At 37.4% G+C, this 17,916-nt stretch overlaps 1 protein-coding gene across 6 annotated transcripts in view; it reads right to left on the bottom strand.

Moving 5' to 3' along the window:
• Positions 1-17,916, bottom strand: part of ubr4 (ubiquitin protein ligase E3 component n-recognin 4) — a 49,302-nt gene extending 31,386 nt beyond the window's left edge. For 4 of the 6 annotated variants that reach the window (XM_042005101.1, XM_042005102.1, XM_042005103.1 and 1 more), the window contains exons 1-32: positions 17,777-17,916; positions 15,112-15,209; positions 14,885-14,988; positions 14,576-14,705; positions 13,815-13,960; positions 13,524-13,623; positions 13,085-13,226; positions 12,771-12,895; positions 12,363-12,487; positions 12,111-12,170; positions 11,756-11,946; positions 11,345-11,444; positions 10,573-10,710; positions 10,212-10,329; positions 9,501-9,542; positions 5,761-5,948; positions 5,461-5,617; positions 5,261-5,346; positions 4,947-5,116; positions 4,423-4,702; positions 3,881-4,013; positions 3,675-3,754; positions 3,334-3,462; positions 2,697-2,879; positions 2,273-2,395; positions 1,954-2,183; positions 1,514-1,632; positions 1,316-1,413; positions 894-1,051; positions 586-792; positions 266-367; positions 87-187 (exon numbers count right to left, since the gene is read on the bottom strand). In XM_042005101.1, the coding sequence (XP_041861035.1) occupies positions 87-187; positions 266-367; positions 586-792; positions 894-1,051; positions 1,316-1,413; positions 1,514-1,632; positions 1,954-2,183; positions 2,273-2,395; positions 2,697-2,879; positions 3,334-3,462; positions 3,675-3,754; positions 3,881-4,013; positions 4,423-4,702; positions 4,947-5,116; positions 5,261-5,346; positions 5,461-5,617; positions 5,761-5,948; positions 9,501-9,542; positions 10,212-10,329; positions 10,573-10,710; positions 11,345-11,444; positions 11,756-11,946; positions 12,111-12,170; positions 12,363-12,487; positions 12,771-12,895; positions 13,085-13,226; positions 13,524-13,623; positions 13,815-13,960; positions 14,576-14,705; positions 14,885-14,988; positions 15,112-15,209; positions 17,777-17,901 (4,288 nt within the window). In that variant the 5' untranslated portion in view covers positions 17,902-17,916. The remainder of the gene's footprint in view (positions 1-86; positions 188-265; positions 368-585; positions 793-893; positions 1,052-1,315; positions 1,414-1,513; positions 1,633-1,953; positions 2,184-2,272; positions 2,396-2,696; positions 2,880-3,333; positions 3,463-3,674; positions 3,755-3,880; positions 4,014-4,422; positions 4,703-4,946; positions 5,117-5,260; positions 5,347-5,460; positions 5,618-5,760; positions 5,949-9,500; positions 9,543-10,211; positions 10,330-10,572; positions 10,711-11,344; positions 11,445-11,755; positions 11,947-12,110; positions 12,171-12,362; positions 12,488-12,770; positions 12,896-13,084; positions 13,227-13,523; positions 13,624-13,814; positions 13,961-14,575; positions 14,706-14,884; positions 14,989-15,111; positions 15,210-17,776) is intronic. The other 2 variants (XM_042005104.1, XM_042005107.1) reach the window with 1 other exon arrangement.

Here is a 17,916-nt window from a genome sequence, read left to right as displayed (position 1 = left end):
TGATAATAAAACATTTTAGACAAATTCAAAGCCTGTCCAAACATTTAAATAAAATTCCATTGCTTGAAATCTGCTGTACAACTTACTGAGCTGGAAAAGCTTGGTGAAGAATTTCAGCACCCTGTTACAGAACTTTGCTGACAGGTTTTCGTTGGCTGTTGCCATCATAATCTGGACAAGCTCACCACTGGAAAAGAAGAATAAAATATGAGATCATGGTAAAAATACTAAATGGTGATACTTGCATTATTAATTCAGTAAATACCTGAACGAAAAGAATTCTTCCATTGCCTTTCGAACTTGAGTGCTCTCGAGCTGTTTTTCAAGGTACTGCAGGCATTCCTCAAGGACAGACTCATCCAAACCGCTAAAAGGGAAGACAGAGCATTATAAAAATCAACCTGTACCACCTAATACAAGTATACAATCTAGTTCACAAAAACAGCAAGCTAAAAAGGAAAAATAAACTGCACAAGAAAGCTACATTTAGCAAAATTCAACCAATCAAGTGACATAGTACAAAATGTTTAATTCAGTGTTACCAAATTGTTCTGCCTGTGTTTAATTAATAAAATCACATCCCACCTGTTGGGGTCTGAGTGATTGGCAATAATGTTGTAACACCCAGTGACCAAACGCTCATAGATGCGAGCTAGGAAGGCATCCGACTCTGATGGGCCGAGGATGCGCTCCAGTGAAGTGCTGCTGATCTCTGCTACGCTCTCTGTGCTGCTCTCCAGGAGGAGGGGCAGCAGAGTGCTTACAACCTGTGTGGGATTCAGCTCCTCTGTTCTGAAAAGACAAACATGCAGCAGTGGCAAAGGTTTTATCTTTCCCAAACAGCTTAGATGTTAGAAATGTTGCATTTTAAACAGAAATAAACTAGCACTTACACAATGAGGTCACCAGTGAGGCGAACCAGGGACAGAAGGATGTGCTTCAGAGAAGAGGCCAGAGGCAAGGACTGACAACTCAATGTGCCAAGATGAGCTGCTTGGATGGCACTGATGTAGCTCTCTGAGGGAATGGTGTCATTGGCAAATGCATTTCGCTGAGAAAAAATAATTGTTTTAGTCTCATAATTGACAGAAAATAACATTTGCATTTGTTTTGGATGACATAAGCAGGTTTATTTAAAATGTGTCAAAAGAATTTTATATATATATGAACCATTTTCAAAATGTTCATTTTATCCGCAATTACTTCTAATTATGGTCAAAATTTTTACATGAAAAAAAAAAAAAACTAATAAAATATCGATCAGAAAAGAAAATACTTATAACTATGTACAACATCTTAACTCAAACTCACATACCCATGAGCCAATGTTGGGGAACTCATTGGTGTGGATGCTGTTCCAAGTCTCACATGTTGTCTGCACAACTGATGGCAAGTTCTGCATTATACTATGACCTGAGAAGGTTAATTTAAAAGGTTATAATGCTGATTGGCAGAAAATCCATCAAAGCAACTGTATTACTGCACAACATTCCTGAACAATTATTCAACATACCCAGCATGTTAGCCTTGCATCTGGTGGAGCCAATGGAAAGAACTGCAGCATAACCTTGGAGCTTGGCATCGGTCAGCTTGTTTTCACCTTCTTCTGGGATGTTCATCAGCAGGTAAGATCTGTTCAAGAGAAGTTTAGTTTGAGGATTAAATCAGGGACAACGATTAAAGTAACACTAATAAAATAGTTCCATTACACATACTACACACGAGTCACAAAATGCAGCAGTTGCAGAGAAAAGAATAGACAAAAGAAATTAAACAGTGCAGCTAGAAATTAATCATTTGATGAATCTATGATGAATCTAACTTAGGTCAATAATATTTATGACCAACTACAAATCCATGACTTAAAAGTTTAAATTTAATAAGAAAGCTTTTATCACAAAAAGCTACACGAGCTACATGTGAAAAGGCCCTATGAACATGCCCCGTTCTCACCTTGTGAAGGCAGTATAAATCTCTGTGAGCTGTAGAGTAGCAGGCAGTAGGTTTTTTGTGATTTCAGATGATTTTTGGGTGTCTGCCTCAATCGCAACCTTGGACAAATGCTCATCTAAGGAAACCTGAACTTTAGAGATGACTGCATCCAAGGTATAGATGCCTTGAAGACAGGGCAACTGATGAAGTGGAAGGACGACATTTGTGTCTACGCCTGAGAAGGTGGAAATCTGCAACAGCAAAGGGTGGTTCAGTGGAGTTAGAAATATTCAGCAACAACAACTACTCATATTAATGACAACTATGCTGTAATTATTACCTGTCGGGCAATGTATTCTTCTGCTAGCTCAACATCATATTTAACACTGCTGCATTTAGCAACTGTCATCTCAACAAGAGAGGCTGCTTGGTCTGCCTTCATTCCCTGCTTTACCAAGTGTTCCTGTCAGTGATGACACACAGTCATACATACATACAAACCATATAATATTAAAGAATCAAAGGATTAAAATGGTGTATAAAACACAGTATTAACTTCTACTTCTGAAGTTATATAAAAATTGAGACGCCACTCTTTTTTTTTCAGACATGCAAAGTTCCAACATCAATTTTTACTACATTAGAAAAAAATTAGAAGATAAAGTGGCTCTAAACCAAAGTAAAATGTGAAATGATTTCTCTCACTGACAAATTGACCTGCCACCTGTCATGTTTACCAAGGATTCTGTGATACTTAAACAGACCTTGATCCAGTTCACGTATGTAGGCACCCTCAGACGTGAAGACCATCGCAGAGTATGCAGGATGTCACTTTCACTGGGGTCACTGCAACCTGCCTTCAACTGCTCCATGAAGGCTTTGGAGGGTGGCGAAATGCCCAGGATTCTCCATAGTACCAAAAAGTAGTACTGAAGGGAGCAGGCCTCCTGTGTGGTCATTAAACAAATGTTTACAAAAATGGTAAAAACTGTAGTCCAAAACCTTATTTTGGTGCTGTTATGTTTCTTTCAGCTGTATGACAGTACGGTTTCAGAAATTACAGATGAATTAATAGTTGTTTTAGTATTTGCATATATCTTGTGTGTTAAGGAACTTTATATGAACCAAGGGCTAAGTGAATCTGAGTTCTGAGAATCAAAGGCTCTCTAACCATGAAAACTGTTCTTGTAAGCATCCAAAACAAACCATAATGACATTATAAGAACTATACAGATATAATTTGCAATGTGTTATCAGACAAGCTGTTATCTACTGTCAGCACAGAGACACATCTTTAAAACTTCTTCCAAATTATATATACTCTCGGCCAAACATAAATTAAAGGTGACAGGTGCTTAATACAATGCAGGAAAACATGGGCTTGTCAGAACAAATTCTCACCATAGGAGTGATGGGTTTACTCTCTTGTCTTCTTGCTGTGTCAAACTGAGAACCTGCAGCCAAAAGTGAGATGAGCCATGCATACAGCTCATCATACTTAACAGCCCCGTTGAATAGCTTTGGAAAAACCTGCAACAAAAAAAAATTAATAATAATAATAAAAGGTTAAAATAGTTGATAATCGAAGGTCACAGCAGTATTGAGATATATGAATTAGTTTTAAATAACATATATACATATATACATACACACACATACATATAGAGCCCCCCCCCCCCCCCCCAAATAATAAATAATAATATTATATATTATATTATAACAAAAGAGGATCCAATGCTTACCTTGCTATCTAGTCTGCTGATATCATCCTCAGATGCCTCAGGAGAGAGAACACAGTAGAATTTGGGCTGACCGCTTGAATCTGAGAAAGATCAAAATGAACTTCAAACAAATATTTCACAAAACAACTACATTGTATTGCAAAATTAGTAGTAAAAAAAGAACATAGTTGTGTGCATGCTGAACATAATTATTTAGTTTCCTTTACCTGCTGAACAGTGTTTAGCCCAGTTCTCCTCCACATCTTTAAATCCATAGTAAAGCGGGAGACTGCTCCGTTTGCCACCTTCCTGAACAGAGGCTGGTCCAGTGGATGGTGGAGTAAGGAGGTTGTACTGTACCTATGTTTAATTTTCAAGGAGTAAGGTAGTTTAATTAATATAGCATGACCAAATACAGGCATTTATTTATTTATTTATCAGACAATAACTAAATGGCTTTTGCCAAAAAGTGATATAAAACATAACACCTGCTATAGCAGTCTCTCAAACAGCTGGGTAATCAAAAATAACTATAACACCTCACGAAAATCTGCAGTTCTTAGATAAAGAATCCATCAAATTAGCCTTGTGTTTTAAATAGGATGGAGTCTTTATGAAGGATTTTCATTTGTCCTGGAGAGAAATTGTAATGTTGCGGTAATGCAATTGCAAGACGGAAATTAAACGAATGGGGAAAAAATAAAATAATAAATAGACTGAAATAAACAGAAATCACATATATACAAACTATATCAATTTCAATATTAACCTGTTCAAAAAGGTATAAGGGAGCCTTGGAGTAGTGGCGCAGCAGGTAGTCAAACACCAGCAACAGGCGGGCAAGGTTGAGAGGGACAGTCTTCAGCTGGGAGTCTCTGCTCTGTGCAACTTCAGAAATGGCCTGCGTTACCATGGTGAGGACTGATCGACGGCCACGTTCGGACAAATTGTGGAAAAGGAGCAACAGCAGCTGGAGGTGTTCAACATTAAGGTCATCTTCTCCATGTATGGAACCCTGGATGGTGTGTTGTTTCAAGGTCCCTAAAAATCTGAGAATAGGACAGAAAAGAAAGTGGAAGGTCAAACCACAAGATTTGACAAACTATAGCTCAAGCAGTCAATGTGTGTTCAAGGCTCCTTTTTTCCCCTATTCAGAATGTCATTGCTTTATTTGCATCACTAAACATCTGAAGTAGTCCCTTACCAAAGTTCTAATATCATGGGTCAGTAACAGCATAAAGATATTAAAACAGTGAGTTATGCAGCCTGATGAGACAATTATGATCATCATACCTTTCCCAGACTTTCATACACTCAGGCACATCTGGTTCTCCCTGCACAGTGGCTTTGTGCTGCCATATGAGGAGAAGTCTGGAGAGGACCGACAATGACTGAGGGTGAATGTACAGAGGCCAGGGACCCTCTGAAAAGGGAGCAACACCTAACTGCTGAAGAAGGGTGTTCTGCAAATGACAAGGAAACAAAAAATGCAAAAAAGAAAGTAGGAGATTGACATTGGCGAGTCAGCTTTAAAATTCACTGTAGGTACAGCATTTATTCCTCCAAGAGAAAACTAACTAGCACAACAAATAAGAACTTCTCTTTACCTGCAAGGCCGGGGATGGAAGATCTGAGGTTACTAGAGTGTGGTTGAAGTGGTACAGAGCTAAGGAAAACACTTCATCTGAGGAACCTGATAGAAAGAAAAAAGAAAGAAAAAAGAATAACCCCATAATAAATATAGTTTGTGAACAACAAAAGAAACTGAAATAGTTGTAGTCATCTTTTTCAATATGGTAAAGCACACCTTTCACATCTTTGTCCACATCTTTGATGATGCTCGCTAGTGTAGCCATATGCTGCTCTGTTAGAGACACACTCAGGTAGTTGCGGATGAAGTTATTCCTGGATTTCAGCATTGATGTGGTGATAAAGTTCAGAATGCTAGAAGCCAAGCTGAGGAACTAAAAGAAGAAAAAAAAAAATATAATAAAAATCTTAGAAAAGTTGGAAAAGTAAAAGTAGTTTTATATATAAAAATAAAAAATACATGTAATGTTTACAATGCTGTGTATAATGGGCTGTGAGATGTAACATTTGTATTTACCAGTTCTGGATCCTTACGGCCCGCTAAAATGTTGCCATTCTCACTTGGATTCTGTTTGCTGGGGCTCTTCAGTCTGGGAGAGGTCTCGAGGGGTGGAGGTGGTGGTGGTGGTGGGGGGGCTACTTTATCTTTGGTTGGAGAAATTGTCTCCTCAAACCACAGTCCCAAGATGGGCTCACTGTCATCATCTGCCAAGAAAGTAGGATAATTTAAACAGATTTCTTAAGTGTTAAAGTAAGAAATCTTCCATAAATGATGAGGTATTGGTGGAGCTGTAGTATTTATCAATGAAAGGAAGAACACAACAAGCTACACACTGTTTTATGACACCTACAACACAGTGCAGGCAGTCGAAAAGAGCCAAGAACTGCAGTAAAAGGGGGTTAAATGAACTTAATGTCTTTGACTAAGGAATTAAGAATAAAGCAGAATTTGTCTTCAGAGAAGATTTTCCCAAATGACATGCAGAATTAACTATATTCAGAAAGAAGGTTTATTATTTGTTCATTAAAACATAAAAGTGAAACACTAAAATCTAAAGCTGGCTTTATACTCGCGCAGTGCATGCGTAAGGTTGGTTACGGCATCACAACCGTAAGCTCAGCTGAGGCTTAACGCGCGCCTCTTCCAGACCTGACGTGAATCCTTGCTTGCAATGCGGTTATGTGGAAGTACTGCCTTGTCAATATCCTGCCTCAAATTAATCTTGCATGATTATGTGCACAAGATTATGCTGTAATACATTATACTGTAACATTAGATTATTACACATAAAGACATTGACCTAAGCGCTCTTCAGGCTGCCTTTATCATTTGGGAAATGTTTTACATTAATAAAAGAATTGTTCAATGCTTGATCTGTTCATAAATTTAATAAAAAATATATAAGAAGTTAGGCATGCAACAGTGAATGTATAGTTGCCTTTTATTGTGCACATTCTTATACATGCTTTTGTGATGCAGGCAACAATGAGACAATGCTTACATCAGATTCACACTTGATGAAACATATACATCTTGTTATTCACCAATGCAATCTACAGTACCAGTCAAAAGTTGGACACGCTTTCTCATTAAATCTAATGAGAAAGCGTGTCCACGCTTTTGACGGGTAGTGTCTGTCTCTCAAAACTATTAATGTATCATTGCTCTGTTATTACATAGAGACAGTTATGTTGCAATTTATTTGTCAGGGAACTGGACTTTTATGCATCTACAGCACGCATCCGCAACAACATACCTTCTTTTTAAATTGCAAAGGATGTGGACATTTGTATATGGGACATAGGCATTTTTAAGGGAAGGAAAGTCCACCAAATTTGTTTAGATTTAGATTTTAAGTTACATATTTCCTGACTAATTCTGCTTAATGATTGATTACTCATTTCACATTCAGTAATAATACTTATAGTAATACTAAAATAATAGTAATAAAATAATAGTAATACTTTTTTTCAAGCTGCACATGAAAATGAGAAGCTTTCCAAGACATACTGCAACATACACTGCCATTACCTTCTACACCAGGGGTTTCCAGCGTCAGTTCTCGAAGACCACAGTACTGCAGGTTTTCAGTGTTTCCCTGGTCCAACACACTTGACTCAAACTGATGAGTCATTGAGCAGTACATAGGCTGTTGGAAGCATTTAATTTGAGTCAAGTGTGTTGAAGCAGGGAAACATTAAAACCTGCAGGACAGCAGCCCATGAGGACTGACTTTGGACACCCTCTTCTACACACACACACACAAACAGCTTGACAAAAACAACAAAGACAGGTGTTACAAGGCTCCACACTCAAGTTCAGATCAGGTATTGAGTGTTTTCCAGAGTGTTTCCAGTCAATCTATATGTTCTCTGATATCTTCCACGTGCATCTAACAGTCCACAGAAGCCCTCTTCTTCAGGAAACAGGTGCTTAGACAGTTATTTTCTACAGGAAAAGCTCTAGCACAACATCATTCAGCTGTTGGTTTTCCACACCAACCAGCGCATACATACCACACCTCCTACTAAGAGCAACTAGGACAAGGAATATAACACAAAACCCCAATAACAGCTTTTAGTTTCGGGGTTGGGTTTGCATGTCAAGATGGAACCTGTTAAAGACGCACTAGAGAACTTTGGCAGATTTTCTCAGCCATGCCCCCTATCGATGGCCAATTCATCTTGCATGCTACTTGCACTATGAGCTCTCTTGAGACAGTAAAAGTCAGTCCTATGTTGATTGTTGTCTTATTTCTTGCTTTGTTTCTTTCTTTCTTTCTATTCCTCCAATAATGCCTTATGCCTTATATTTCTTTGCTAAATACTCCACTGTGCACGTTCAAAGCAGCTGGAGTGTTGATAGCCACTTGCTAGCATGTGACACAGCGCATAAAGTGAAACTAAAGTGGTGAAGTGCAGTTTCTCAGTCTCGGGATGCTTCTGGGCAACAACATCTCCAGAAATGCACATCATAATGTCATTGTGCAATCAAATGAGTAAAGAAAGCAGTGATTTAAGGTTACAAAGTTACATAGTGCGTCTTTTAACATATTCTTAATTTAATTCTACCACATAAGCTCTGGCCTGCCCCACCTGCTTTTGCTTCTAAAAACTGCACCCTGATCGGTGTCTATCGGCTGACTCACAACACAAAACATTCACACCTATCCATGTGGATGATATAACCTAGCTATAGGGAGAATTACAAATACAGAAACAAGACAGCTTTTAAGCTTTAAAAGAATATCACACAAAGCTGATATTCACATCTGCATGCAACATACAAAAAAAAATCTAAACTTTCCAGGTGACAGCAAGACAAAGCACTGTGTGTTTAAGCCCTTTTAAGCAAAACCTGAAGCTATTGTATTTTAAGAATGATACCAATATTTTGATGTGGGTCTTACATTATTTTCACATTGAATAGTCATTCTTCTAAATTTGTTGTTTAGAGTTTGAAAATTTCTGATATTTGTCTAAATGCAAATTCGAGTGGGCCTTCCTGGAAACATCACAAGGTTCTACTCCTACATGATAATATAACCAAAATGTCAACAGAAAATGATTAAACCTTAACTATTATCTGAAAACTTTGACAACTACAAGTTTGTATTATGATTTGTACAGAAAATGGGGCTAGGCAATAAGAGGACTTCATAAGACATTTTTCCCAAACAAAGTAGAAATAAACGCAACCACTTCAAGTTGTGTTAGATCAGTCTGAGAACACTAAATCAGTACATATCACCCACCCTCAATACAGGGTGTGTTTTCAACTAACCTATTAACTAAGCAGTCTTTCTGTCAATGGCTGCTTTGTTTAAAACAATTGTTGAAAAAAGGAAGGCGAGAAATGGCAATGATCTGTCCATAATAGAAAGCACCTGAGCAAAGCTTATAATGCGAACAGGTGCAGCACTGTCAGTTACTGTAAAAGTATAGGACAGCTTTAATAAGTTTCAATACTAAAAATAATGTGCACCCACATGTCAACACCACTGGTATTATCCTTTGAAACACCAATAGCCAAAGATGAACCTCTGGCCCAAAAAACTTCATTTTCATATTACTTATAAAATTGTTGGTTTTAATAGTAGGGGCTGTTCATCTCTGGCTTGATTATTTTTGAGGCTATTAAATCAAAATAAAAAAAACAGCTCAGAGCCTAAACTGTGTGACACAGAATAACAAAAATGATTCTAGGACAGTGATGTGGACAGGAAGTCTTTGACCTGAGGACAGAAAACTGCTGACCTGAGACACAAGCTGCACTTGTCTTCTCCTGTCTTCTCTCTGCTGAAATAGTAAACACTGTCAACTACACTGTCATTGTGTGACGAAGGGACAAAAAAAAAAAAAAAAAGTATTTGATCACTGTGTGGATATGTGTGCAATTACCCTTCTCACTGCCATCAATACCTGACGCACAGATCCTGAGTGATGCATCACTGATAATTAAACCTTTGCCTTAATACCACCAGAGATTAAAGAAATAGTTCACTACTTTTAACAGCTGCAGCCACACTGTCAAGGAATTTAATATGAGGCTGGGTCAGTTTATTCATATCTGTGATTAGGACATGTCCACTGCATTTCTGTTAGCTGACCAGACCCTCCCTTTATAATCCACAAAAAATAACAGTTTAGATACTTTCTGTTTACAATGCATTACATAAATATCAGATTTACAGTATTTAATTAGTCCAATTAGCCCAATTAGCCAAATACCCAGCTGAAATTTTCACCAGTCATCTCCTTGAAAGTTTAAAGATGTTGTTCTTCTCTTCCTAGTTCTTCTGAATTGTTTTAGTTCTCCATCTAAAATTCAATACAATGTACAAATTGCTTCTTGAAGTGCTCAGTTCCTACTTCTTTGCAAACTTGAGCATCTATGTGGTTGTATATTCTAGCATGAAGATTGAGAAAATACTAATATATTGTTTAAATCCAGAAAGATAAAAGTACCTTGGCTGCTGTCCTCCTCTGTACTACTGAAGTCATCCTCATAGTAGGTGTTTGAATCTGTAGAGGCACTGGCGTCACTGCTTACTGAGCCCTTCCTCTGGCGCTGGAGAACACAAGCCTAACAGAAGCAAAACAAGAACAGCCTTAAAACCTTCAGAAACACAAAGTTAAACTACAAGTATTTACATCCACTCCTTCCAATAATCCACATGATTAAAATATTTAAATAAGGAACCAATATTGCAGCGTAAAATGTTTCAGATGAGCATGTTCTTGCAAGTCCATGTCGCTCTAAATAATGCCACTTTTTGACAAACTACACAAAGAAATGACAACAAAGCACAATAGCAATTATTCAAACCTTTTTGTAGGATGTGGAGAGAAGATTGAAGAGTAGATTGGTCAGAGGCACAGAGTCAATGAGTCTTTGGACCCTCTGGATTGAAGTGCTCTGTGCCATGATGTTGAGCTCAGCTGGTGGTCCATCACTGGCCCAACCCTACAGACAGGGGTAGAGACTGGAATAAATAACTCTCCATCACCAGAAATGTGATGGATCAAGATAGGAATTTCTAAAACATGTCTGACTGGTTTGTAAAATCTGTGTTTGTTAGCAGTGAAACACAAGACTTCACCTAGAAAAAAAAACTACAAATACATCATGTACACAGAACATAAGAGGAGGAAGTTGTTTCCTTGAACAGCAGGTGGTCATAATGACAAAGTGTAACTACACCTAGGGCTGTTCATGTGCATTGGTGGGCACAGTTTTCTATGCCTGCAAGGCAAGGACCCACCTATTTGCAACTGGAGGAAGGGAGCTGAGAGAATTTTACATTTTTCTTGTGCAGAGAAGCACCAAGTATGTCTCTACATCACAAAAATCAAAACCTGGTTTTACCCTGTAGGGGGCGTTATGAGCCATTTTTGACCCACAAAAATTTTAAAAGAAATTTAAATAAGATTAAAAATTCCATCAACAGTATAGTTGGTTTTCATCACAATTAAGTAATACTATGTTGTTTACAGCTCAAAAAACACATTTTAAGGTGCACTACACCTTTAAACGTACAATCTTGTGCATTTTATCTGTGGGTGAACTCCCAAACATTTTTGCTGGTTGCTTCACTTACTCGGTGCAGAGCCTCTACTTGCAGATCCTGGAAAAGCGAGGTCAAAAGCTTGATGGCATGATTGGCCAGAATCACAGACAAGACTCCAAATCCTTGGTGTCTAAAAGCACAAAAAGTAAATAAACTTACTTTTAAAAGATGGCATCTTCATTTAAAGTAATAATGAAATAAAGACTGTTAGAAATGTGTAGTTTACTGTATGAAATAATTTATTAGCTTTATAACTGGAGTAGTTAACTTTAAACAAAGGCTTTCTTGACATTTAGAAAAGACGTCATAGGTTTCAGTGCAGTACCCCCCTGCACAATTTGATAAAAAAAACTTAATACTAATGATTTATAATTAATGCAATATAAGAGGTTGTAAATTGTAACACTGTAATAACTTTTGACAATTATGATTCAAAATTACCCTTTGCCAGGACCAAGTTTAGGCGATCCTGCGCCATCCTTGGTTCGAGCAGCAATATCTCGAACACGCAGGGCAGCCAGTGGATCCTTCTCCTTCCCTTTATCAGCTAGGGCAGTTGGGCTCAGGTTTAGAATCAGGTACAGGCTGTTCAAGAGGCACCAGGCTCCAAGTAGCTGGAAGTTCTGATAATGCTGAAGTGCATAAAGGGATTAAAACAAAAAAAACAAGCACATTAAGTATCTTTTTACATGCACAGCCTACTTGTGAACTGAAGCAGTCTAGAAAAATGAGAATATACTTCAAAAGCCATTTTGCTCTCAAATACTGTAATACACCACTCCAACCTGAGACTCACCTCTCCTCCAGCTCTGCGAGAGTTACTGATTGCTTGCCCAATCATTTCATAGATCTCCAGCTGTTGAGGACATAAATCTTAATAAATAAATACATTTTTAAAGGGCAATGTTTCATCCTACCTATAGTTCTGATTAACCAACAGATAAAACATGGTACTTCATTGGAAAACATTCTTACTTCGCTTTGTGTTTAAAATTGGTATATAGTGATAGTGCACATGTAATGAAAACATTGTACTGATGGCACTTACACATTTCTGGACGATTGTGGCAGCATCATTTTCATAGTCTTCTTCTTTAGTCCCAGTGGAGGCAGAGCGAAGCTGCAAGCCACTACCTACCTGAAGAATGGCCATGCATGTGGCTACACTCACACCTAATATGCAAACATATACTTAGACTCAACAAATCAACATTAAGATAACATAAACAAAAATAATGACACTGTTGTATTTTTAAAATAGGTGAAAGAACTATATTTATAAAACATTTCAGCTCATGTTCTGTGGCTGCATTGCTTTACATTCTATTGAATTATTTGTAGAGAGAATCAGTTTACATCATCCACTGTTTAATTCGTAATTGTTTAGTTGATGGATTTACAGCACTAAATTATTGAAATACTAAATAAATTTTTACCAAGAAAAATTAAGACCTACCAGCATAGAGACAGCTCAAAGCCAGCACAGTCATATCCAGTAGTCGCCCTGGTGTCAGGGGTTCCAATACAGGCAAGGAAAGTGTGTCCAGAGCCATGGTCACATCTATCACCAGTGAGTGAAATCTAAATAAGAAATAAATATAAGCATAAGTTAAAGGTTTTAGGTAAAGGGAGACATATCTGTTTGTGTTTTTGCATGTTTTATTAAGCATCCACAGACAAGTTACTGTGGTCCTCAAAGCAAATTAAAGTAGTAAGCTAAATTTAACATTGTATTATATCAACCTAGTGCAAAGAAATACATAAAAATACCCATTGCGGACAGCAGTGGCATCAGCCACTGTGGCAGGCATGATAAAGAAAGAGTTTGCAGACACAGCATCCTGGAAGCGGTTAATGTAACGTAGAAAGTAGGGCAGGTTGAGGCACACTCGTAGCAACTTCTCAGACCCACCTAGAATGAAATTATAAGGGCAAAATTGGTACTGTAAACTAAGAAATAATATCAATACGAAATAAACAAAATGTAAAAGTGAAAACAATTAACACTAAAGAACTATATTTCCCAATACAGTTCGGGCCAAATAAATAATCTATCACAACTGCCCTTACAAATAACAAAAAAAAAAACAAACAAAAAGAAAACCATTTCCACTGTGTTTCACCACAAACAGCTGGCGCAAGATAAACTGTTCCAACTAACAAATCAAATTATATAACAGTCCCTTGTAACAAGGCAACAACTACTTACCAAGTTCCTGTAAGCTTGACACATTCTGAGACACAAAGGCATTTTTCATTTTAGCCTGAACAGCTTGATCTGTAGTTTGGTCATCGCCATCACTCTCAGCCTATGAGGGAAATTTTTAAATTTATGATTATTTCCAAATAAAACTGACACAACAGCGCCATTGAGTGCAGCCAATAAAATTACAGATTGAAACGCTTATTTTCTGCAAAAAGATGTGACTTGAAAAAGCTGGTTGGCTTCATTTGTTATCCCCTGAGAATAAAATGGAGCCATAGGATGAACAACACTTGCCTGCATGTGTGCTGCTGATGGGGAGGTCAAGATGGTGGTGAGATCAGGGTTAAAAACTGAAGTCAGCTGATTAAAAAAGTTCATTTGTACTTCCTTTTGACGAAGCTCTGGGTTCACAATACCGGGCAACTCCTTCTGATCTTCCACTATTAAGGGAAAAAGAGCATGCTTTTAGGGCTGCACAAAATATAAAATAAAATAAAATCAACACATCCAGTATCAATATTATAAATAACTGTTTACAATGCAATAAATGGCATGTTATATACTTGTTTTTACAGCAGAAAATTTGACCTGAAATAGTCTGACAAAGGCTGAATTCCAGTTAGAAGAAGTCCTTTTGTGTCTGTTCTACAACCACCCAGCATGCACCGGTACAGGAGTAAAAATGTGGCCATTATTAATATACTTGAGCTTAAAACCATATACTAAAATATTTGTATAAAATATTTGTATACTGAAAGTCCTATTACAAAACTGCAATATTTAACAACAAAATTAAATATTTTCCTAATATCTTGCAGCCCCAATAATCTTCTTAGTAACATCAAGCTAGGAAAATATCTTACTTTGCAAAATACAAACAAAAAAGTATGGAGAAAAAGCATCAGCATTTAATCACAGCAGCCAAGGAGGTAAACCAGTGAACCTATCAAAACTCTAGCCAGTGGATTTCCAAGGCTTTCTTTTTTGACAACCAGGGGTCTTATAACACTATCACTTCAGCTCTAATTTTAGTCTGTCAATTTAGGGACACTCACCATCTGACAGGGTCTTGATGGTTTGAGGCAACTTGGCAGACTTCATCATAGCAGTGAAAGTAATGATCTCCGTGCGATCCAGTCTGCTGCAGCCAGTGCAAAGTCCTTTTATTAGAAGAATCAGGTGTTTCTGCAGTAATAAATAACAGTATTATTTATTTTAGTGAGAATTTAAAGAAAAAATAGACTTAAAACATACACAAAAAAGCAAGTTGATGTGGATTTAATTCCACTAAAAGTAAAGAAACAATATTACATTGACTATAGCCCCACAATATAAAAGTTTCCCTATTTGTTTATGTATCTCACCTGTGACACTGCACATGCCTCATCTGGGTTCTCCAGGCGCAGCAATGAGAATTCAATCAATACTTTGCACGCTGCCCCAACCGACAGCAACTGATTTCTTGGTACTAGAGAAACAGAATAAAATAAATAGCTATTAGGGAGAAACACGACCCCTTGTATTTAAACATTTTATTGAATGTTGGTGATTACTTATTCTCTTATACAAGCAGAAAATTAAAGATACATACTTTGTCCACAAACTGTGGTGATGTAATGTGCAGACAGAGCCACGAACGACGAGTAGAAAGGCTCATACTGTTTGTCGTGGTGAAGAATGTCAGATTCACTGCAAATAAAAAGAGAACATCAAGCTGTGTGCCATCAAATGCTAAAATACATAATTTATTTCAACATTTTAACAGCTTTTTGACATTTATTTTACATAACAGTAAACTTGGTACACTACAAAACATGACACTGGACACAGTTCCTCACTTTCTTAACTTCCACATCTACATAGTAGCATAAATGCAACCCCAGCAATAGGTAAGAAATGTCAGAGGAAATTAGGTGGCTCTAACAGCCAATCAGGTTCTACACAATGACTCATTAATTTGACTCAGGTGTATTGGTGCAGGGATACATGGAAAACCTGCTGGATTGCGCCCTCGTAGGACCGAACTGAGTAGCCCTGATCTAAAACATGCAGGGCTGTGGGTCCCAAGGACCTGGATTGAGAAACAGAGTTAACCTGTAAGGTCAGCTGGACTTTATACAAAGCATGTTTTAAAATTTACACTTACTCTTTGTATTGTTTCTTTGTTGTGTTTTTTTGTTTGTTTGTTTGTTTCTTTTGTTTTTTCACACATGCTGCAGAAAGCACATATAAAATTAGTTATCTGTTTCTACTTGAAAAACAACTAGTGCTAAATAGTTAAAATTTTAGTTCTACATCAGCTTGTTAACAGATCTTCCATCCAGCCATTGCAAAACTGTTGAGAAGCTCATAAGGATTTTTGCTTTTAAATGCAAACAATTTAATCCATTCAGTCTAAAGTCATAATTAAAATGTGGAGAAACTGTAGCAGCAGAATGTCAGGGTCAGTATTCCAGTCCAGTGTATCTGTTGTGTTTAACTTGTTCTTTCCTTGGCATATTGATTAAATTTCATCACTGTCCTTTCCAATCTCCATCAGATTTAATTATTATGTCCAACTTCACAGACAAAATGTAGTTAAGTAATAGTAACAATAGTAGGCACAAGTTACAAAAATGGCTATTTATCAAAACGCACTGCTAATCTGACATGCAACACTGCGTTGGTATATATTCAGTCTATTTCCTTTCACGGCAATAGCAGAAAGCAGTATCATTTTTAATATAACACAGCCAAATCACACATAATTGTCCTAAAAAGGTTCAATTTGTCAACAATTGACAAAAATATTCACCAATTGAAAAATTATGACCATAATTTTGATCATTAAAAATAATCAAGGTTGATACCGATAACAAAAGCTGGAGTAATACAGAGATTCTGCAAAATCACATCTCTGATCGAGGAGAATACAACACAATAATTTTCACATAAACTGTAATATACTTTGAACACCGAATGTATTAAGTTTTTCCAACTATGATGTTGGTAATTTAAAGTTTCTTTGTTGTCTACATAATTCGATGGTCCCCTGTCCTAATGAAATGCCAAACTTAGAATTAAATAAGTTAATGCAAGTTCATATTTAAAGATCAGCACAGTGACGATAAAGAATCAGAATCTGAAGTCAATGGGGACTGACTTGCACGTATTCTGCATTATCACCTAGGGCCTTGTGATAAACTGGTTGGTTAGCTTTACGCAACTGAAGAAAGACAAACATCTGAACTAAACAGACCTATAAAGTGAAATAAAACACTCCCAATGAGGAGCACAGAGGCAAAATTGGTTTTGATAATGAAACTCTTCGTTCAAATCGTAGTATTGCTCTTGTTTATTAGCAGCGTATTTCTTGGAAAATGAAACCATAAGCATATCAGAAAACTTCTGAAGTCAATGTTCAACGGATTCGAGACAGATCAAAAAGTGCTAGGGTGTCAAGTGACAACCTGCTGAGAGCATATGATGACTTGCAAATTAATACGGATCTCTGCTTATCTGGTTGCAATGCAAAATTGCTAAGTTAATATATTAAATAAAACATAGCGCAACCCCAAAAATCACCTGACCAAACCCTGGTCGAGAAATATGGTCCCCGCCTACTTTCAGCCCAAACATAGCCATACAGCGGATTATGCTAAATTGGCTAGCAACCTTCCAAACCTGTTTATGCTTAAATCGACACTTGACACTTTAAGATAACATTGTATCGGATGAGTTTAATTCATAAACCCAATCTACGTTAGCTCAGCTGAGTCAGATGACGTAGTCAAATATAATTCTGATCGGACCATTTCAACACTACGTTATTGTAGGGCTGCAGGCCCTTGGTTAGCTGGTGGGCTAATGTTTGTGTTAGCTAGCTAATGATGAAGCAATTTTGCGAAACTTAAAACTACGATACCGTTAAATGTTTATCCAGCAAAAACCTTTACAAAAATAGGCTCCACCAACCATAGATCGTGTCTAGCTTCAATGGGTTTTACGTTACCAGACAATGCACGCTAAAAGAATTTTGAATAAGTTGGCTGGCGTTAGCATATTAGCTACAGTCAAAAACTAACTGGATACCAATACAAGTTCAGCTCAAGTACACTGTTAGCTGCTAACGTTAGCTAAGTGTGTATAGTTTCCCATCGAACTATACTAATCAAGCTATGGTAACAAGTTAGCCAGCCAGCCAGCTATGTCCGGGGTGGACACGAACAGTTTTGAGCAGTTTAGGGCCTGCAATTTACTGACATGTAACTAGTTACCTGTTAATTATAGAGCCAATAAGCTGAGGTAGCTCCTTCGTTTCAAAAGCTGTGTACGAAGCTGATAACAGCGGCCGAACAGCCGCTGTCCATTCGTGCTCCCCATCTCCTCCGCTTGACGCCATCTTGAAATCCCATAG

This window comes from Melanotaenia boesemani, chromosome 13, assembly GCF_017639745.1.
Source record: "Melanotaenia boesemani isolate fMelBoe1 chromosome 13, fMelBoe1.pri, whole genome shotgun sequence".
Classification (NCBI taxonomy): domain Eukaryota; kingdom Metazoa; phylum Chordata; class Actinopteri; order Atheriniformes; family Melanotaeniidae; genus Melanotaenia; species Melanotaenia boesemani.
This window is presented reverse-complemented; position numbering and strand designations above follow the sequence as displayed.